At 47.3% G+C, this 23,219-nt stretch overlaps 1 protein-coding gene across 1 annotated transcript in view; it reads left to right on the top strand.

Moving 5' to 3' along the window:
* LOC138282945 (E3 ubiquitin-protein ligase TRIM39-like) overlaps positions 1 to 22,838 on the top strand; it is a 221,297-nt gene extending 198,459 nt beyond the window's left edge. Inside the window, exons 6-7 of the mRNA XM_069221011.1 lie at positions 1,248 to 1,297; positions 18,765 to 22,838. Coding sequence (XP_069077112.1) covers positions 1,248 to 1,297; positions 18,765 to 19,297 — 583 coding nt within the window. The 3' untranslated portion in view covers positions 19,298 to 22,838. The remainder of the gene's footprint in view (positions 1 to 1,247; positions 1,298 to 18,764) is intronic.
* The last annotated feature ends 381 nt before the right edge of the window (positions 22,839 to 23,219 follow it).

Below are 23,219 nucleotides of genomic sequence, written 5' to 3'. Positions count from 1 at the left end.
CTTAATGAAGTCACTTGTGTGACGAAACACGTGTTGGCTGTATCTCGTTGATGACACAATGATCTCTAGCATCTACAAATAAAGGCAACTTCTGCAAAACAAGACCTGGGACTCCAGTCTACTTTTCACTTCAACAACATACTATCAGGGATTTTTATCCCTGTCACACTATTCGACTATATATTCTGTGTGCTGTGGCCATCTTGTTCAATTTTGTCTTTGGGTACCTTAATTCCCTTCTTTGTGCCTACCGGGTAGTAAGGCACTGGGCCAGATTGCAACAGACCTACGTTCACTTTGATACTTGTCTAAATACTAGTGTTTGACTGCCTAGATGTGCGGCGCCTTTCACCCTTACTACCCTTTTGTGCTTTTTCCCCATTTAGAAGTAGTTCAACTAAAGATCATGTCCTAGCCTTGAAATTGGATATCCACAAACAGAATTTACAGCAGGGTCCCAAGTGAAGGACCTCAGAACTCCAAGGTACGGGACCTCAGAGACTCCAAAGTTCAGGAGCTCAAAGCCTCCGAGATGCAGAAGTACAAAGCCTCCAAGTTGCAGAAACTCAAAGAGTCTAAGGGGCAGAGCTTGATATATTCCAAGGTGCATAGCTTCAGTGAGTACAAGGTGCAGGATCCCAGAGTCCCCAAGCTGTGAGAGCTCAGGGACTCCAAGATGCAGTACCTCAAAAAGTGCAAGGTGCAGAGCTTGATAAATTCTAAGATGCAGAATGTCAGTGAGTCCAAGCTGCAGGACCTCAGAGACTCCAAGGTTCAAGAGCTCAGAGAGAGCTAGGATGAGACAATGATAGAGCTAGAGAGAGGGAGAAACACAAAGCAATGGGAGAGAGGAAGAGGGAGTGACACAGAAATCAAATAAATAGTCAGAAAGGGAGATGGAGAGAGAGTGGTTGTGTGTGTTGGTAGCTGGGTTTTTCACTGTTTCTTCTGAGATCCTGAAGCTTGCATTATCATGTGCCAGTCCCTCCAAAGTTCTGAGCGGAGGGGTATTCGCAGTGGAAGGGATAGTGTGTGACACTTTTGATACCCCTGGAGCTGCTGTTGTTTTGTTTGTGTGTGTGTGTGTGTGTGTGTGTGTGTAGTAAGGCACACCAGGTGCTGTCCTGCAGGAGCTCATGTAATTACAATATTTTATTTCTTATAACAAGATGTATGTGCTGTTCCTTATTAGCTCCTGAAGTCTCTGAGTGTTATGTAATGCTACAATTATTTGTGCTTCTTTTCAGGTGTGAGAAGGTGAAGTTTCACGATCCAGAGCAGATCAAGAAATATAAAGGTGAATGGTCTAGACATGACTGTAATTATATTTTTGAGCCCACACTGAGACAGTTGGCAATTGAGTTTGTGCCCCTGACCACTGCCTCCCGGGTGTATTCTAATTAACAAGTAGATTGCCAACATTCTGTTTTTATTACAAAAGTGTGGCATGTCTGACTTTATCTTGATGTAATCAAAACTGTAATACACAAAGCATTTCCATTCGAAATTATAAAATGAGAGGGCCTTATTTCCATCGAAATTTTGGTTACTGCTCTAAAAAACGAAAATGAGGACATATTGTCTGAGTTCTCAAATAGAGACAAAGCACTTTTAAATTATTTGCTATCTTTATGTTTTTTTAATACAGTTGATCACTTGATTATGTGTTTCAGTTAGGGGAGAGGATGTGGGGTTACAGCCAGAGCTGCAAACTTTGCAACTGGGGAACCAGGTTTGAGATTTGGCATCAGCTCGAAATCCTGTGATTCTGGGTAAACCACTTAGGCCCATATTTATACTTTTTGACGCACAACTGCGCCAACGCAGTTGTGCGTCAAAACTTTTACCGCCGGCTAATGCCATTCCAACGCACCATGCAGGCGCCTTATTTATGGAATGACGTTAGCCGGCGCTGCGGACTGGTGTGCGTCAAAAAAAATTACTCACACCAGGCAGCGCCGGCGTATGGGAAAATGGGGGTTGTGCGTCAAAAAATGGGGCAAGTCAGGTCTGAGGCAAAATTCAGGCCTCAAACCGGATTTGCGCCATTTTCTTTTACGCCCAACCTCCATTGACATGACTCCTGTCTTAGCAAAGACAGGAGTCATGCCCCCTTGCCCAATGGCCATGCCCAGGGGACTTAAGAATGACCCCCTAAGTGTTTTGCACTTGGGCAATTGTCATTGGGCTATACTTGGGCTACAGTTGGGTGATATTTGTGCTACATCTGGGCTTTTTTTTTCTCTGGTGGCTATTTTGCGAGACTTGTTTGTTATGAAACTTCCTAATCTCATCATTTACTGCAGTATCCCCATTAGAAAATGGTTTAAATTTTCTACTTCGATTCCATCAAGATAGTGTTCAAATGTGTCAACTTTTTGGCATAAATTCAGAATGTTAGCACTGTAGTTGTTAATTAGAATGATGTAGTAAAGCTCTGATCACCAGGGAGTTACCTGGCAGTCTGCCTCTGTTGTTAAAAGTGCATGTTTCAGTCTGCATGCCAGAATATTGTAATGAAATAGAAGAGGAAGATATTTGAGAACTCACTTAAAACATGTCCTATTAATTCTTACTAAAGCACTAACCATAATTTCCATGACAAATGAACCCCCTCATTTTGTTCCTTTCTAAATGAAATGTTTAATGTTTTACCAGAATAAATCAATTAAGATGCCTTCAGGTGTGCAACACTTATGTCATAAGTAAGACTATTAGCACTCTAGTTGATCTTTAGAACACTCTGCGAGGCTGCAGTAGAACACAAGGGAATCAACTGAAAGGCTGCTCCTGTTGGAAGTACATCTTTTACTGAGAATGTCAGACTTCATTCTCATATGGTTGAGAAAGATATCAAAATATGCTCTCATTTTAGCTTTTGGAGCACCTTCCATAACCTCTTTGGGAAATCATGAGAAAACAGATGATTTATGAAATCCAAGCAGAAGCCTTTTTCACAGGGTAACGTCTCCTTAGCAACAAATGATTTATATTTGAACTAAAATCTGTTATCACCCCTTATACGTTGTCCTTTTTGTGACCCTCAAAACCTGCCATTCACTACAATGCATTTCAGTGGGCGCTATCATGTATATTGGTCCTAAGATGGCTTCCACCACTTCCAGGTAGGAGTGCTGACGGCCAGTCAGGTCCCACCATGAAATCAGTGCTTAGGCTCCACCCAGATATACACATTTATTTTTCCTTTATTTTCTCAAAAACTACTGACCGGATTTACACCAAATAACAAAAAGGGTGCTTTCTGGACCAAGAGCTACCTTCCTGCCAAAGATGGTGTAATTCCATTCAGCGGTCCGGGCTGGAGTCAGAAAATCTCTATGGGTATTAACATGGGAAACACATGTTTTTTTAACTCCTCCTTTTTCTTGGCCCCGCTTGACAGATCACCCTGAAACTTTCCATTTACAGCTATACCCAACAAGACACTTTAAAAAAAATAATTCATGAAGATTCGTCAAACGGCACCAAAGATATAGCCAAGTCCTTTGAAAACTAGGTCCCAACTATAACTTCCTACTGGTGACTGCCAGTGGGTAATATGTATATATATTACCTACTGACGAATCATCACGAAAGTTTCCAAAACAAGTGTCAAGTTAGGTCTTGTTGTGAATAGAACATTCGGGGGTGATCCGTCAAGCGGGGGCCGTGAAAAAGGAGGGGTGCAAAAAAGTGCTTTTAATTCCCATAGACACTTAAGACACTCCTGCAGCCCCAACCCCTGAACAGAATTACACTAAATTTGGTAGAAAGGTAACTTTTGGTCCGCAGATCACCCTTTATGTTATTTGGTGTAAATCCGTTCAGTATTTCTTGAGAAATTAAAGAAAATCCAAGTTTGTATATTTAGAAACACAAATACTTCGTGAAAAGTCCCGATCTCATGCTGAGATGTGATTGGCAGTTTTTGCAGCCATTTTGGGAAGCGGCTTCAGCCAAGTCCACTAAAAATGAAAGAAAAAGAAAAGGGGGCAGAGTACAGTTAGCCTAGTGTTGGTTCAGGGGGGCCCCTGCCAGGGCAAAAAACCTATATATATATTTTTAATTCACTGTGAAATTTGTGAATATCGGAGTAAATTAAAAAAATACATAAATAATTAAGTGCAGGGGCCCACGCTTGTTTTAATTGTATTCCCAGGGTGGACCAGGTCCTGGGGGCATACAGGCATATGGCAAAAACTGGAGGGGCCACATGGGGTCCCGCAAGGGCTTAATACTGCCTCGAGGACCACTACCTGCATGGTGGGCAAAAAGGAGGGAGCAGGGCAAGCACACAGACATCAGAGGGCAGGGAGAAGGAGGGTAGGAGTAGCAATCTAAGCACAGAGGCTAAGAGGGAGGGCAATGATGGGGCATAGAAATGGGCAACAGAGGGCAGGAGGAGTGAACAAGCCTTTGACCAACCCCTCGCCATCCCCCTGCATGTCTGCCTGCAAGCAGCTAGACACACACTGTGCACTGCCTCTGGCAGGGCACGGCGTTGGGGGTTGGCCGCAGACCCTGGGTTGCGGCCAGGCCCTGCAGTCATCCCTAGACATGCAGCCAAAGCCAGTTTTGGATGCGGTTCAGGCCTCGTAGGATGGGGTCCCCAGGGCCAAAATTGACCTGGGGAGGGGGCTACGCACACCCCCTCCCACAGTTACAGTTGTCATTACATCCCCCAGGACCTGTCCCACCTGGGGGCATATTGTAAACAAACGTAGCAACCTGTGCTTGTTTTTTATTTTATTTTTATTTTACTGTGAATTCACAGATCCTTCACAAATTTGCCATAAACTTTAAAAATAAAAGTTTTTGCTCCCAGGCGGGGACCCTCTGGGACCCCACCACCAGGTCTAGGGGGTCAGGGTATTTCTACCCAGCCTCTTTGTCTTTTTTAAATGTTTTTTTGGGGACTGCGCTAAGTCCAAGTCCCAAGATGACTGCCAGCCAAGGGATCAGTCGTATCCGCAGACCCTCCGATTCCTTAAATATCTATATTTCTTTTTCTTTTAATACCTCCACAACTACTGAACAGATTGACACCAAAGCACAAAAAGCACTCTTTCTGAACCAAGAACTAGCTTTCTGCCCTATTTGGTGTAATTCTGTTCAGTGATTCGGGCTGTAATCGTGTTCAAAATTTCCAATGGGAAATTGCATAGAAAAAACATGTTTTGAAGCCCCCCCCTCTTTTTTGTCCAGCCCCTGCTTGATTAATCACCCCAAACCTTCACAGACAGCATCTGAAGTGAGTGGCAAACTAGTCAAAATTTTGTGAAGATTCGGCAAACTGTGCCAAAATTATTGGCAAAACGAAAAACGCTTTCCTGTGGAAACTAGGACCTAACAATAACTGCCTACTGGTGAACGCATGCACACAAGCTTACCTTTGTGATTTAAAAAAATGTGAAATAATCGTAGGACGAAAATGGTATCTGAAAAAGTGACTGTACATGGTTACAAGGCATTAATCTGTCGTTAGTAAACTACTATCTAATAAAATGTACTGCAATGTGTTGCACTGTGGACAGTGTAATATAGTGTATTGTTTAGTTCAGTGTGCTCTCTAGTGCAATAATTCATCTAGTACAGTGTAAGGCCTAATCCAGCACTGTGGACAGTGTAGTATAGAATTGTGTAGTATAGTATACTGAGTAGTGCAGTGCGCTCTCTAGTGCAATAAGTTATCTAGTACAATGTGCTCTCTGGTGTAGTCTTTTGTCAAATAGCATATTGTCTAATGTATCGTGCTCTGAAGAGCTGTGTGCTGCCTGGAACTATGCGCTGTCAGCATAGTGCATTTTTTAGTGAAATGTGCTGTCTAATATAGTGTATGTTCTAGTGCAGTGTGCCGTGTAGTATAATATTGTGTAGCTCAGTGGGCTGCCTATTACATTGGGCAAGCTCATACAGTGTGCTACATGGCGCAGTGTACTGTCTGGTACATTGTGCTGTTTTAAGGTTCAGTTGAATGGAGTGTGTGTTCTAGCATAGTATGCTTACGTGTACAGTGTGCATCTGGGACTGTGTGCTCTCTACTGCATTGTAATATCAAGTATAGCACACCATGAGCAAATAGGATGTTCATCAGAGCTATTGGTGTCTTACATCCTGTGGCGAATTCATTGTTCAACAACTCTCTTGGAAACAAGCAAGCATTAAATGTAGGAAAGTACCATCTTTCTTGGCATGGTTACCCCCTTTTTCTGCCTGATGTCAGTGTGCTTGACTGTGTTCACTGGGATCATGCTAACCAGGAACCCAGTGATTATGCTCTCTCTCCCAAAAGTCTCTATTTCACCCACAATTGACACACTGGTGCTCCTTTATAAGTCCCTAGTAGATGGTACCTAGGTACCCAGGGCATTGGGGTTCCAGGAGATCCCTATGGGCTGCAGCATATATTTAGCCACCCATAGAGAGCCCATGCAAAGGCATCTGCAGGACTGCCATTGCAACCTGAGTGAAAATGTGCAAGCACCCTTTCACTGCCATTTTTCATTACACCAGGTCACTTATAAGTCACCCCTATGGCAGGCCTTATAGCCGAGAGGGCAGGGTGCAAAGTACCTGTGTGTGAGGTACCCCTGAACTAGCAGAGGTGCCCCTGCGAACTCCAGGCCCATTTTCCCAGACTTTACTAGTGAGGGCACGCCATCTTACGCGTGTACTGGACATAGGTCACTACCTATGTCCAGCTACATAATGGTAGCTCTGAACATAGGCATGTTTTGTATCAAACATGTTGGAATCATACCCCAAGGCTTCTGCAGGCATTTGTTTTATGATTCCATGCACTCTGGTGGCTCCTTAGAGGACCCCAAGTATTGCCATTTCATCCTTCTGAGGGTTTCCAGGCAGCCCAAGCTGCTGCCACCTCCCAGACAGGTTTCTGCCCTCCTGTTGCTTAAGAAGGTCAATCCCAGGAAGGCAGAACAAAGGATTTCCTTTGGGAGAGGGGTGTTACACCCTCTCCCTTTGGAAATAGGTGTTACAGGCTGGGGAGGGGTAGCCTGGTTAGCTTACCTGGTTAGGTGACCAATCCCCCTTTCAGGGCTATTTAGGGTCTCTCCTTTGGGTGGTTCCTGAGATTTGGATTGCAAGACTCCAGCAGGAATCCTCCGCACTCTCCAATTTGACTTCTCACCGATGAAACTGCATCTGGACCCTTCAGGACCCTACAAGCTGCAACAAAGAAGCAAGACGCCTCCTGCAACAATATGGTGGTCATAATGAACATGGCGGAAATCACTGCACCGCTGGTGGTGGTGGTAACTAGGGTGGCGTCTGGGCGGCCAAATAATGAAGCACCTAAGAAACAAGTAGCGGTCTAGCCACACACTATCAGCAGTGAAGTGGCAACAAGGATGAAGGAGGTCGCCCACAGGCAGGTGGAAAGGCCCCACCCGCCAACCAAATAATGCAGCACAAGACCGAAGTAGACATGGAGAGAGAGTTGCAAATAATGACAGTGCTGCTCCTTGCCATATACCTCCACGACCGTGACCACCGACTAAGACGACAACAGTAAGTACTGCAACCTAGTATACATGGAAAGAAAGGGCACAGTTACACACCCACCCCACCCACCCTGCAACGCACTACAAACCCCTCACACCATACACACCAGAACAAGATGTACTTACTCAACACAAGGCGACATAGAACAGCACCAAAGTACACACATGTGCACACCACACCCCCACCATGAAATGATGAACAGCGTCACCATATTGTGCCAACTGCACCACTGGGCACTCAAACTTTAATATGCGTAGAACAAGGTAATGTCCGAATAGGACCATTGCCCAGTCCATAAAGTATACCCTGAATGGTCCAAATAGGCCGGACTTGACTCCTACATGTGCACAGGATACTCCACTGTAAAGGGACATCAATGGGGCAGCAAGGCTCCTCAGGGAACAGGGGCAGGGTGTGGCAGGGATGGGGACTTACTTCTGGAACGGGGGCTTGAGCTTACGTTTGGGAGGTGGAGGGGGTTTGGGCTTGCCCTTGGAAGGTAGGGGAGTGGGCTTGGACCGGGGGTGGCAGAGGGACCTGGGGCAACACAGGGCTTCTTCCTCCCTGGGGAAGGGGCACAGGAATGGGGCAGACTTGGACGAGGAAGGAGTGGACTGGGCAAGGAGATGTGCACGTTTAGGGACGAGACGTGGTGGGCCAGTGTGTTAAAACAGGTCAACACAGGAGAGGAAAAGTTTCTTAGGGGCAGTTGGGGTGGATTTGGAGGAAGGTGTGGGAGTGGAGGTAGAGGGAGTGCTTGCACCAGGTGTATGTGTGCCGGACGTGGATGCAGGTACCTGAACAGTATGCTTATGTGTGGTGGATGTGTGTTGTGTGGGTGTCTGTGAACGTTTGAGTGTTTTGGGAAGGGGGGTGGACACAGTGGAACTAGAAAGGCTGCCAGTGTACATGGATATTGTCTGGGTGTCTGCAGGTCTGGTGAGTGTGCTGCATGTGTCAGTCAATGTAGTTGTGGTGAGTGCAGGTGTGGTATCTGGGGTGGATGACTGGATGTCAGATATTGTGGTGACTGCAAGAATGGGGCCAGCAGCAGTGACTGAGGGTGCAGTGCTTGTGGGTGTGCATGGCGAGGTGACAGGCAGGGAGGCGGGAGAGGTGGGTACTCTGGGGGAAGTGGATGTTGTTGTGTGTGCCCTTGTATGTTGGGTGTGTGTATGCCTGTGGTGGGAAGTGTGGTGCTTGTGTTTGTCTGTGTGCTTCTTGTGTGTTGATGTGTGTGCATGGCTGTCTGGACGTGTGCTTGGGATGGGTGAAGGGAGTGGGGTGCTGGAAGGGGTAGAGGTGATTTGTGGGGGGAAGGAAAGACCAGGGACACTGGCTGCCGTCAAAGAGGAGGCCAGAGTCTGAAAAGATCTCTGTAGGCCAGACATGGCACCATGAATGCCTTTCAGGTATGCATTGCATTGCTGCATCTGGGATGCTAGCCCCTGGATGGCATTCACAATGGTTGTCTGCCCTACAGAGATTGTCCTCAGGAGGTCAATAGCCTCCTTCCTGAGGGCAGTAGGTCTGACTGGGGCAGGGAAATGAGGTGCCTGGGGTGAAGGAGACGCCCACCCTCCTGGGTGAGCGGGCATGGGCAACTGGGTGGGGAGCAACTGGGAGGGCGGAGATGGCATCGGGGATGGCGGAAGAGGACAAAGAGTGGGTGGGCCCACTTGAGTCCGCCACCACCAGGGAGCTGCCATCGGAGGAGGTATCAGAGCCACTACCGCCAGTGGTAGTTGCCTCCCCCGTGGTACTCCCCTCGCCCTCCAACCCACTAGCCCCCTTGGCCTCCGCCGACTCTGCCGCCTTGGAACCGTGGGCCGCTGCATCCCCACTCGCCGGTGCCACTGCTCCCTCGCCAGATGATGCTGATGTACACAAAGGACACAAGAACACAGGGGTGGGGAGACAAAACATGGGAGAAGTCTGTAAATACCTGAATGAATATACATTCCTGGTTCACACACACTCCCATCCAGCTCACACACCTACACGCAGCACCTACAACAATAGTCATGACTGTGCCCCGGACTAGTGGCCACTTCCCCAGAATACACCCCATTACCCACATGAAACACAGACCTGAGAAACTGTGTGACCCACACACATGGGGGACCATGCCTAGCCAATGCACCCACTAGTCCATGGGCCCACAAAGCATCCAAGAGTACAGGAAGGTGAACCCCCATGGGCCTATTTGGACTGTCCACACATGTCCCACACCATTTGCATGTCTATGGGGGGCAGGACTGCAGAAACACTCCGGTCCGAGTGCCTGGCACTTGACAGCATACGTACCACAACATCCAAGCACATCCATCAAAGTAGTTTTAAACAGTGTTGGTAATCACCCCCTTGTGGCTGCTGTGCTGCCTTCAAGCGCCCATTCAAATCCGAATAGGCCACCACCAGAATACGGGCCATTAGGGGGATCAGGTTACGACGGGCACACCTTCCTCATTGGGAGGCCTTCCCCTTCCTGGCCCAGTGCCTCAGGTCCTCCCACCTCTTCCTGCAGTGGGTGCTCCGCTGGTTGTAGACCCCCAGGGTCTGCACCTCCTTGGCGATGACTTGCCACAGTTCCCTCTTCTGATGGGAGCTGACCGATAAGGGGCACACAGAGCAGAAAAACAGACGTCAGGATGTGGGCATCTTGTACAGTTGACATGTCGTCCCCTATGGAACGGACATTTCAAAAAGACATGTTACCAACTCACAAACAGTGCATGCCACATAATCTACGGCTGTGCAGTTACAAATCGAAGACACATGCATACAGGTATCCGCCCCCATCACACACATCCAAGCAAGACATCTGCCAACTCACCTGCTCCTCTGGTCGCCCATATAACTTGGCATACAGAGGTAGGACCACCTCCACCAGCTTCTTGAGCTCCTCCGTGGTGAAGGCCGGGCCCCGTTCCCCTGTGACTTGCGCCATTGGAGTAACCAGAGTCAAGACACAGCAGCACAGGGAGTGGAGTACTTGCTTGTATGGGAATCAGGAGTCAAGTGTCATGGGTGTCACTACATGGTGTACGTTCCACGGCGGTGTGCACCATCACTGCCGGCGGTGATCATGATAGGGCCAGGTTCCCTATTGACAACCATGTAATCCAATGAGTGGGTCCACGGCCGCCGCCATGACGACAACCGCCAGCAGAATGATGTCACTTCCACTCCCTCAGACCTGGATGGCAGGAGGCTGCCATCTTGCTAGCACCACATACATATACCATTCAGGGCCTCCAAATCTCAGCCCTTAGTCGCTTGCTCACATGAGTGACTGATCCTCACATGCATCCATCTTATGAAATGTGTCCACACTGGGATGCCATTACAACAGAGTTGACCCTGCACACATGTGCATGACGTTGTATATAATCCATAGCATCTGTCTGTGCAACCTACGTATTGCTCATCCATTAATACATTTACAACCTGTTTGGGACGTGTATGTGTGACCCTCATATGTGTTCTTTCATCCCCCATAGGTATAGACCTATGTGGCGAGGGAGGGTCCTATCTTTGTACAGACCTCTTGTTGATTTGGAAACCATGGATGAACGTCACATCATTGTCACCTACAGACTCAATTGTTCAACAATCCATGAACTCTGTGCTTTACTGATCCTGCACTTAGACCGGCTAATCGGAATCAGCATGCCATCCCTACTGAAGTGCAAGTACTATCTGTACTCCATTTTTTGGCTACAGACTCATTTCAGGTGACAGTGGGCTTAGGTTCCGGGTTCTCACAGCCAATGTTCAGCCTCATCCTGTTGAAATTCCTGGATGCATTCGTCCAACACCTGCAGACATATGTCCAGTTTCCCCAAAGGGTTGCACTACCTGCCATTAAGTCTGGATTTTATGCCTTTGCTAACACCCTGCATGTGACAGGTGCCATTGATGGAACCCACATGGCTCTCATACCCCCAAGAGAGAATGAACAGGTGTACAGGAAGCGAACGAACTTCCACTCCATGAACATACAATTGGTGTGTACTGCTGACCAGTACATATCACATGTAAATGCCAGGTTTCCAGGATTAGTCCATGATTCCTTTGTCCTGAGGAACAGCAGTGTGCCACACATGATGGAACAACTACAAGGGAACAGAGGTTGGCTCACAGGTGAGTGTGTATGACACTGGATCAGTACATAGCTGACAGCCTGGCTGTATGCAAGTGATGGCAGTTTGTTAAAGTCCTCTTTCTCCCACTTTTGCAGGTGATTCTGGGTACCCCAACTTGCAATGGATCCTGATATCTGTGAGGAATCCCAGGACAGATGCAGAGAGGAATTATAATGAGGCCCATGGACGTACTGAGTGCACTATAGGTCTCCTGAAGGCTAGATTTTGTTGCCTCCATCCCTCTGGGGGATCCCTGTGCTATGGCCGTGAGAAGGTGTGTAGAATAGTGGTGGCCTGCTGCATGCTGCACAACGTGGCTGTGAGGAAGGCTATCCCCCTTCTAGAGGAGGAGGGTGCTGTCCAACCATTCATGCAACCTCTGAGAGGGGATGGGAGTAATGGTGAGGATGAAAAGGGGGAAGATGTCAACTCCAGGAACCAGCTGATCCGCCTATACTTCCCGTGACTATGAGGTACTGTTCACTGATGCTGTTGTCTTCACTGCATAGTGTAAGTCTGACTCATGTGATTGGTGATGTGGTGTCTGTAGACATTGACACTGTTAACTGAAGACTGAAGTGGCATGTGCCAGGGAAACCGAAATGGCGTACATTCTGACTTACTTCAGACACTACAGTGTGTGGGATTCCATTCCTGCAATAAAGGTTTGATTATGAATTTGACTGGCTAATGCATACACACTCACAATTATATACTCATAATGACAGAAGACAGACGATTTGATGTGTTTTAATGAGTGTTACAAATTTGTAAGTTAGCAATACAGTGATATGAAGTGGGATCATGGTGCATATCCATACTTTGGTGCATGGGCTCAGATGTTGGTGGCAGTGGGTATTGATCCATTTGTCCCTTGGTAGATGGTGTATTGGTATTGGCGGGTCAACATGGTACACTTGGGAGACAGTTCAGGGCAGAGTCACTTCTTTGCAGGGGCCTTGGTCTTGGCAGCTGTTCCAGTGCCATATCTGGGTCTGGGGGCACATTTGAGTGACTGGTGATGGGCTGCAGGGCTAGGGGTGCTGGCCTCCTGTGTGTCCTCTGGCAGTGCCACCAGTCCAGTAGCTGCTGCTGATGTTGATGGCAGAGCAGTGTCCTGGCTGGTGGTATGGGCTTATAGGTGGGTGGGGGTCTCAGGCAGGCTAGGGTATTGGTGCTGCAGCACCCCTGCAATGGTGGCCATGGTGGCATTGAGTTGTTTCCATTGCTCCATGGCCTCTTGGTGTTGTGCTATCTGCAGCCTTTGATTCTGCTCCAGGGTGGCCAGGATCTGGCCCATCCTGTCCTGGGTATGGTGGTATGCTTTCAGGACCTCGGAGATCACCTCCTGGGCTGCAGCATTCATCCTTTGGCCACCCCCTGGGCCACTGATGCCCTCCCACTGGCCCTTGCCCACTGTGCCTGTGTCCCCTGCACAGGTCTGGCAGTCCCACTTGCACTGGGGCCATCATCGTCCTGCCTGTTGGTGGGTGGAGACTGTGGCCTCTCTACATGTCGTCCGCCAGTCTGTGGCCTGGGGACACTGGTGTGGGGTCATTTGGCCAGAGCTGATGGTGTTGGCTGGGTGGTAGGGCTGTCAGTGATATCCTGGGTGGGGCTGCTGGAGGGAGACAGTCCAGGACTGTGTGACGGGCCAGGGTATTCTTCACTGTCCATACATTCCTCTCCAGTCTCCTGAGTGGGGCCTCTGTCTCCATGTGGGGCGCTGGCACTCCTTGGCCTTTCCGTCCGGGTGGCACGGGTGGTGGTGGTCCCTGTGGTGACGAATGGACATGTATGTTACATGTACTAATTCGGAAAGGGATGCACAGCTCTGCCCTATTGTGTGCTTTTATTCCCCTGTCGGGCCATGCGGGGTCCTTATGTGGAATTATCCCTTCATTTTGCTTGAGGGGTGGAGGTGCATTGTGGGTGCAGTAGTGCCATTGTGAATCCTTGCAGGGGTAGGTGACTGTGCACAGGGGGAGGGATGTGGGCCTGTTAGTGGGTTTGTGGGGATGTGGTCCTGGTGGTAGTGGGAGGGGTGGGGTGATACATGCATTACAGGTGTGTGGATAGGAAGTACAGGGAGTGCAGAATTATTAGGCAAGTTGTATTTTTGAGGATTAATTTTATTATTGAACAACAACCATGTTCTCAATGAACCCAAAAAACTCATTAATATCAAAACTGAATATTTTTGGAAGTAGTTTTTAGTTTGTTTTTAGTTTTAGCTATGTTAGGGGGATATCTGTGTGTGCAGGTGACTATCACTGTGCATAATTATTAGGCAACTTAACAAAAAAAAAAATATACCCATTTCAATTATTTTTCATTACCAGTGAAACCAATATAACATCTCAACATTCACAAATATACATTTCTGACATTCAAAAACAAAACAAAAACAAATCAGTGACCAATATAGCCACCTTTCTTTGCAAGGACACTCAAAAGCCTGCCATCCATGGATTCTGTCAGTGTTTTGATCTGTTCACCATCAACATTGCGTGCAGCAGCAACCACAGCCTCCCAGACACTGTTCAGAGAGGTGTACTGTTTTCCCTCCTTGTAAATCTCACATTTGATGATGGACCACAGGTTCTCAATGGGGTTCAGATCAGGTGAACAAGGAGGACATGTCATTAGATTTCCTTCTTTTATACCCTTTCTTGCCAGCCACGCTGTGGAGTACTTGGACGCGTGTGATGGAGCATTGTCCTGCATGAAAATCATGTTTTTCTTGAAGGATGCAGACTTCTTCCTGTACCACTGCTTGAAGAAGGTGTCTTCCAGGAACTGGCAGTAGGACTGGGAGTTGAGCTTGACTCCATCCTCAACCCGAAAAGGTCCCACAAGCTCATCTTTGATGATACCAGCCCAAACCAGTACTCCACCTCCACCTTGCTGGCGTCTGAGTCGGACTGGAGCTCTCTGCCCTTTACCAATCCAGCCACGGGCCCATCCATCTGGCCCATCAAGACTCACTCTCATTTCATCAGTCCATAAAAACTTAGAAAAATCAGTCTTGAGATATTTCTTGGCCCAGTCTTGACGTTTCAGCTTGTGTGTCTTGTTCAGTGGTGGTCGTCTTTCAGCCTTTCTTACCTTGGCCATGTCTCTGAGTATTGCACACCTTGTGCTTTTGGGCACTCCAGTGATGTTGCAGCTCTGAAATATGGCCAAACTGGTGGCAAGTGGCATCGTGGCAGCTGCACGCTTGACTTTTCTCAGTTCATGGGCAGTTATTTTGCGCCTTGGTTTTTCCACACGCTTCTTGCGACCCTGTTGACTATTTTTAATGAAACGCTTGATTGTTCGATGATCACGCTTCAGAAGCTTTGCAATTTTAAGAGTGCTGCATCCCTCTGCAAGATATCTCACTATTTTTGACTTTTCTGAGCCTGTCAAGTCCTTCTTTTGACCCATTTTGCCAAAGGAAAGGAAGTTGCCTAATAATTATGCACACCTGATATAGGGTGTTGATGTCATTAGACCACACCCCTTCTCATTACAGAGATGCACATCACCTAATATGCTTAATTGGTAGTAGGCTTTCGAGCCTATACAGCTTGGAGTAAGACAACATGCATAAAGAGGATGATGTGGTCAAAATACTCATTTGCCTAATAATTCTGCACTCCCTGTAATTGTAGTTGACTTACCCGAGTCCAGTCCTCCAGTGAGTCCAGTGAGGCCCTCCGGGTGCAGGATAGCCAGTACCTTCTCCTCCCAGTCGGTATAGTTGGTGGGTGTAGATGGGGGTCCTCCATCAGTCTTCTGTACCGCAATGTTGTGCCTGGATGCCATTGACCTTACCTTCCTGCGCAGGTCGTTCCATCTCTTGCGGATGTCGTCCCTTGTGCGTGGATGGTTTCCCACTGCGTTGACCTTGTTGACAATTATCTGCCATAGCTCCATCTTCCTGGCGATGGTTGTCAGCTGCACCTCTGCCCCGAAAAGTTGTGGCTCGACCTTCAGTATTTTGTCCACCATGATATGGGTGTGGTATTATGTGTGTTGGCGAGGGTGCTGTTATGTATTTGTGTGTGTGACTTTTGTTATGTTGTGCTCAGTGTATGCGTGTAGTGTTCTCAGTCTCATTCGTGCAATTGGCGTTGCAAGGATTTTTGGGGCGTGTATGTGGGTGTTTTAAGGTGTTGTGGATGTGTGTCAGGTGTGTGGGTTTCAAACCTGCCAATGTGTGCATTTCTTGTTGTTCATTCGCCGTGAGGATTCAGACCTAAATTCAGCACTGAGTACACTCTGTTGGAAGTAGCAGACCATCTGAAAATTACCTTGGACAAGAGGTTGAATTCTGCTCTCATTTCGTTGGACCTGCCAGCAGCATTCAACACTGTTTATCAACCTGTTCTGCTTCAGAGATGGGCAGAAGTAGGAGTTTGTGGCCAGGCACTGAAGTGGCTGCAGTTTTTCCATATGATAGATGTCAGTCTGTTACCATGTCCCAGTACCTGTCAGAGAATAAGGAGCTTCAGTGTGGCATACCTCAGGGTTCTTAATCTGAACCCTCCTCATTTTAATGTTTATATGCCACCCTTGGCCACACTGATTGAATTATTTAGGGTTAAAGTGGGTTTCCTGTGCTGTTGATAAGTGTGATCTCCAGTACAGTGTGCTGTCTAGTACAGTGTACCATATAGTACATTATGTGAACTTGAGCACAGTGCTTTAGCTAGTGTGCTGTGCTGTCTAGTGCATTGTCCTCTCTATTGCAGAGATTGGCAATTTAGTACTGGGAATAATCTAGTGGAGTATACCATCTAGTAGAAAGCAGTGTCTAGTGTAGTACAGGCCATCTCCATGCTGCCCTTCCAGGCGAAAGTCATGGAAAAAATCATGAGCAAACATCTAGCCACCCACGATGCTGCCATACATGGCCCAGCTCTCCTCTGAATCTGCTGTTTCCTCACAGGCTACACCCAGTTGTTCATTCTGACTCCTTTCACTCAGCCTGTGCCAAACTGATCTGCAGAGTACAAGAAGGATCCTTGCTCAGTCCCACTTGCCAGCATCATTATTTGTGCCCACGTAATCAGTGGTATATTCTACACAGATGACATTCAATACATCCTTTGACTCTGACAAAACTTCGAGCAGCAAACCAAACTTCTGCATGACCAGTGTAGGCAGATGGATGAAAACCAAATGCCTCAGGCTTTATACAGACAAAATGGAGGTACTTACCTTCAGCAAGGACACTTTGCTATGGGACTCCACCTGGTGGCCTGGTGGTCTTGAACAAACACTAACCCACCCACCCATGCTAAGAACCTTGGAGGACTATTTGACAACCAGTTTACTATAAAAGCCCACATGAATGCATTCTCCACCTCCTGTTTCCACACACTCAAGATGTTCAAGAAGATTTTCATGTGGCTTCCCTTCAACTCCACTTGAACTGCCACTCAAGACCTCATCACCATCAAGTTGGACTGCAATAACACAATCGACGAAGGAATCAAAGCACAATTGAGCATAAGAGTCCAGGCCATAAAAAACTATATTCAGACTCCACCCCCCTGTCGCACCCACTTCAACCTCATAGCAAGACCTACTGGCTCCCCATCAACAAATAGCACTCTTCAAACTCCTCATGCACACATACAATGCCTTATACAACTTCGGCCCCACCTACCATCAACAATCGTATTAGCTTCCACATACCTACCTGACACCTCCAATCTTTCAGACTCCTATTTCCACACATCCCCCACATACACAGAACCAGCAGTCGGCGGCCTCTTCCCTCACTGTCAAAGCCTGGAGCGACCTGCCTCTGCACATCCCAGCCGTCTCTTCAGTCCTCGAAATTCACAAGAAACCAAAGGTATTGCTCTCCACCTAGTCTCGGCCCTGCCTCGGTCCACACCGCCCCTTTTTTTATAGCACCAGTATACCATCCCGGGAGTGTCACCTGCTCTACAAATACACATAACATAGTAGGTAACCTCACGCTGTGTAATGTCTACTACCGTGGTGCTTTCCACAGAGTACAGTGAGCTGTTTAGTGCAGTATACCATCTAGTACAGTGTACTGCCTAGTAGAGTCGGTGCTCTACCACAGTAGGTGCTGTATAGTGTGGTATGTTGTGCAGTAGTGTGCTCCTTCCAGGTAAGTGTTGGTTAGTGTAGTATATTGCACAGTACACTGTGCTCCTTTTTAGATAGCTACTGCATAATGCAGTTGCTTTCCTTGGATATAGCTACTGTTTAGTGCAGAGTACACTACAGTGCACTTCTTCCAAATAGATACTGTCTAGTGCAGTGTACAGTACAGGGTGCCCTTTCAGATTGGTGCTGTCTAGTGTAGTATAAACTACAGTGCACTCCTTATATACAGGCAATGTCTAACACAGTGTGTGGTACAGTTTGTTCCTTGATGATAAGTGCAGTACAGTGTGCTCCTTTTGGATAGGCACTGCTACTTCAGTACAGGGCACTCCTTCTCGATAGTTGCTGTATAGTGCAGTATATTGTGCAATACAGTGTGCTCTTTTCAGATATGTGCTGTGTAGTTCAGTCAAAGTACAGTGTCCTCCTTCTAGATAAGTGTAGTCTAGTGCAGTACAATACAGTGTGACCCTTCAAGGTACGTTCTGTATAAGGCACCACACTGTATAACACACTCCTTCCAGATAGATGCTGGAGTTGCGTAGTGTATGGTACAGTGCACTCCTTCCAGATTGTTACTGCCTAGTGCAGTTAACAGGACACTAAAGTGTTTCTTCCAGAAAAGTGCTGTCTGTTGCAGCACAATACAATGTTCTCTTTCCAGGTGGTTGCTCTATAGTGCAGTGTACAGTTCAGTGTGCTCCTTCCAGATAGTTGGTGTCTACTGCAGTGCAGTAAACCGTGTGTCTTCCAGGTAGGTGTTGTATAGTGCTGTATATTGCACAGTACAGTGCACTCCTTCCAGACAGGTGCAGTCTAGTTCTAAACAGTGCACTGTGTTTCGATCAGATATGTGATGTCTAGATAGTTTTGCCTCATGTCAATTACATAAAAATAGAACATAAATAACAATAATATCCTTTGTGTGTGTGTATTAAATGAATCTCTTCTCTGCAGTGATGGTGACTCTGGATCCAGAAACAGCACATCCTGAGCTCCTCCTGTCCGAGGGGAGGAGACGTGTGAGTTGGACAGCGGGGCGGCGACATGTGAGATGGACAAAGACAGAACAGCCGGACACTCCCAAGAGATTCACCTCCTTCTGGTGTGTGCTGGGGAGCGAGGGGTTCACCTCAGGCAGACATTACTGGGAGGTGCAGCTGCTGCAGGAGGACTGGGGATGGACTGTTGGGGTCGCAGCAGAGTCTGTGGAGAGGAAGGGACGGATCATATGGTCAGCTGATGGGGGTGTCTGGGCTGTGGCAAGAGGGTGTGACGGCCAGTACAGGGCTTTCACCTCCCCTCCGATCCCTCTGTCCCCTCGTGAGAAACCCATGAAGCTGGGGGTGTATCTGGACTACGAGGGGGGGCGGCTGTCCCTATACAATGCAGACTCCATGGAGCTTCTCTACACTTTCCCCCGGGCCCACTTCACACACAGACTCTTCCCAATCTTTTGTCTCTGGGGAGGGGAGTTGAGGTTGGTGTAGAAGTTGCTCCCCCACCCCCTAGGAGCAAAGCTGAGGGTAGTTTTAGGAGCTGTGGCCCCCTCCAGGAGCAACGCTAAGGCTGGTGTAGGGGCTGCCCCACTCCCAGGAGCAGAGCTGAGACCGGAGTAGGAGCTGTAGGTCCCCTTCCTCAGTACAATGTTTGAATGAGGTGGGAGAGAGGCGCCTCCTGCTGGTTGTCTAGGGGACAGGGATTATGGTATGACCCCTGTGCTGGAGGTCTGGGGGAGGGTCAGTGACTCCTGGGTGGAAGAGGGCTGTGCAATTTCACCTCCCAGCTCAGATTTAATTCTTTTTTCTCCTAACTTCTCATTTAGATAACATTCAGCACTGACTCGACCAGCAAACCTGACTCCTGAATAGGCATCAGTCTCCTAAACCATTGCGATGCCACATTGGCTCCCAGTAGCACAACGAATAGCCTTCAAGGCACTCTGCTTGGCACACAAACCCCTTCACGGTTCTAGCCCACACTTTCTGAGAAAGATATTCAGCTGGTATATCCCCAGAAAACCTCTTGGTTCTGGCTCCACTAAATTGATGGCTACTTCTAAAATCAGGAAAGCATCCTTGAGTAAGAAGTCTTTCCGTTGCCACCATTAAACTATGGAATATGTTGCCTTTGCACCTTAAAGCTTAACCCACTCTTCTGCAGTTCAGGAAACAACTTAAAACCTGGCTTTTTTGCAGGCCCTGTCCCTCTAGTATATTCTCTCTGACATCTATGCAGACCTGTTGTTGCTTACATGACTTTAGGCGCTAGCGCCAAGACGACCTCGGGTAATTGAGCGCTTTACAAAACTAGCAATATCAATATTAACTCTATATACTATGTTGTTGTATCTCTAACATAGGCCTTACATTAGAAAAAAGAAAGGCCCATCCACTCCTTTTTTTTTTCCTCCTCGAGCAACAGTATCCCAGTCACCTTAGTGGGTCCCTCTATTAATGACATCTTCTAAGAGAATTACACTAGAAGATTTCTGTTAAGGAACGACAGACAAAGTCTAAGGTTTAAGAATGTCCTCGCACAATATGAGTTATAGAAATGTACAGGTAGGACATCCATTATTCCGTTCAATAAGCATAGAAATCATCTTAAATGAGCAACCCAGCATAGATTTGCCTTCAGAGAGTGGGGAGTCTTCTCCTAGCACGAGGACCTCACATCCTCTTATGGAATTACAAACAATTCACTACACGAGGACATGGTTCGAAGGCTTTTCACCAATAGGAAGCAATCAAAAAGAACCATTTACTACAGAATGCATCCAGGGATTCTCCACCTATTTGACTACATTGAAACCGAGTCCGCACACGCAATATGATTTATTACATAATAAGTCATGTCGTCCGAGACAAAGTTAGTAAACCCAATTTCCTGTGCATTATAGAAGCAGGTCCCACACTACTGACTCCAAACTGTACCAATCGTACATCTAGACAGATGCACTGCTGACTCATTATAGATATAAAGCCGAGGTTGCGAGCCTGGTCTGTCGGAGTGGGCAAGGGTGCTACTTCGGAGAGCCATCAGGAGTCATTCCACAGGGAGGTGTTGTGCCCGAAGATCAGTAGGTTCGGGTACATCTAGCGCAGTGGAGACCCACGCTCTGTCATCCGCTTGTATACCCACTCCCTCAAGAGGTTAGAGCAGTGGTTCCCAACATTTTGATTTCTGTGGACCCCCAGTTTAACATTAATGGAACCCAGGGACCCCCACTGAATCATCATGGGAATCCGGGGACCCCCGCCTGAGTCATTACTGGAAGCCGGGGACATCATTTGTCAATATTTGTTAATACTTTTTAATTTTCTAGGCTCTCGTGGACCCCCTGAGATGGCTTCGCCGACCCCCAGGGGTCCCCGGGTCACAGGTTGGGAACCACTGGGTTAGAGTACACTCATCTCCTATGAGACCCACGCCCTGTCACCTATCAGTACACACCATGGAGGCCTGAATGAACTCACCTATACCTTGCAGCTTGAAGTGTACAGTGTCCAAACAATGTGTACATGGTCACCCTCCTGCACAGTCATTCACTTCTATATACTGTGCCTGAAACAGTTCACTTGCACTCTCACTGAGCAAACTACTGGTGCACAAGCACGGAGGCGCCCATGCATAGAGCTTCAGGCAGCTAGGATCCTGCACATTGGTGTAAACCATCTGAAGTACGTGCCGAGACTTACACCTCACGTGTTTCCAGCTCTGTTAAACACAGGCACACTGAACACAATAAAAAGGTATTTATAACATGCACAAGTCATATGTGTTGGAGGAGAGAATCACTAAACTTTGAATAATTAACATGACATTTAACAGATGGGTTTCATTATTTTAATAAAATGAGTGTTTAATAAAAATAAGAAAAAGTAGTCGGTAATCACATTTCCGCATTGCTGCACTGTACTCGTTAAGTTGACATGAATTGCTTGGATGTGTAAAAGCATGTATGTTTTGCAAGGCCTGGTTCGTGCTTTGCACTGCGCGCTCTCTTACTTGTATGAAATAAATGTCCCATGGGCACTGCAGACGCAAACAGCTGGCTGGTAGCTGGTGCTAGGTACTTGTTATGGAGTAGTCAGCTGATGGTGATGCCCCAGCGGAGAGAGCGAGGGTGTTGAGGCGAAAGGAAATGAAATGTGGAAAGAGCGGAACAGGCTCTGCTGAACACTGTGCTTAATTTGTGCTTGTTGTTTCCGGTGCTGAGCACCGGCACTTATTTTTGAGGGCCGGGCCTTATTCTTCTGTCTCAAGCATTTGCTGCGAGCAAAAGACACAAATGGGAAAGACGGAGGAAGAGAAAAACGAAAAACCGTCACAACGGGAGAAAGCTGCAAGAGTGTGCTGAAGGGGCAAGGAGTGGCTTTAAATGGATTGAAAAGGCCCGAGATGGCTTCAGGAGTACGCTGCCTCAGTATTCTGTGTTACCACGTTTAATTGCAGGGGCCGCATGTTTAAAAGGAGGTCTTTGGGCACCAGCACCTTTTTATTTACAAATTAAGCACTGGCTGAACATCTGTTGCTGATGTCAAGGCCGAACTCCTATGAACCTCACTGTGTGGCACGAGACAGCGGTTTACCTGCCCCCATCGATGGATGGAAGGATGGGCACCGAGGCTTCAGCTCAGAGCAATGTTAATCACATTTTTGTGCGCGGTTTTGTCTAGGAGTTCTGTGACTCAGATTTAGATTTCTCTTTTCACACTAGAGCTGTGGTTCCCAACCTGTGGTCCTGAGACCCCGGGGGCCACAAGGCCTCCACAGGGGGTCCATGGCTGCTTCGAAAACCAGCTAGTATTAACAGATTAATAAAGTGTATATATAATAAAGTGGCTAAATGTACAACTGAAAATCTTTTTAAAACTGTAAATGTCAAGGAACTTAAAACTGGAGGCTAAAAATTAAATTAGTGGCCCCAGATTGATTCATGGAGCAGCGCAGGTGCATCGAGCAGAATATAGTATGGACAATGCGTGGCTTCAATTGAATTTAGAAAAGCTCCAACCTTCCTAATAAGTGTACGTTTTTTTATTGGTTTGCTAATTAAATATAATGTGTTATCATTTGTGTATGTGTTTGCAATGCTTGTTTCTGTATTTTTTGTGTATTGTTTTGCAGTTCAAGTCATCAACAATCTATAATTCTGGGTCCTCGGCTTTCACTAATGACTCAATAGGGAGGTCCCCGGATTCCAATAATGGTTCAGTGGGGATCCCCGGGTTCCAGGAATGATAAACATGTGTCCAACAGAAGTCAAAGCGTTGGGGACCACTGGACTAGAGGTTCAGCACTTCCACTCACTCTGCACACACAATTTCCCCTCTTCTCCTGGACAGAGGAAATGCTTTCCCCACTTTTTCCTTTGTCCCAAGTGTGAAGGCTGTTGACACGTTTTCA

This window comes from Pleurodeles waltl, chromosome 2_2 (genome assembly GCF_031143425.1).
Source record: "Pleurodeles waltl isolate 20211129_DDA chromosome 2_2, aPleWal1.hap1.20221129, whole genome shotgun sequence".
NCBI classification, from domain to species: domain Eukaryota; kingdom Metazoa; phylum Chordata; class Amphibia; order Caudata; family Salamandridae; genus Pleurodeles; species Pleurodeles waltl.
Note: the sequence above shows the minus strand (reverse complement) of the source record. Positions and strands in the feature narration are given on the sequence as shown.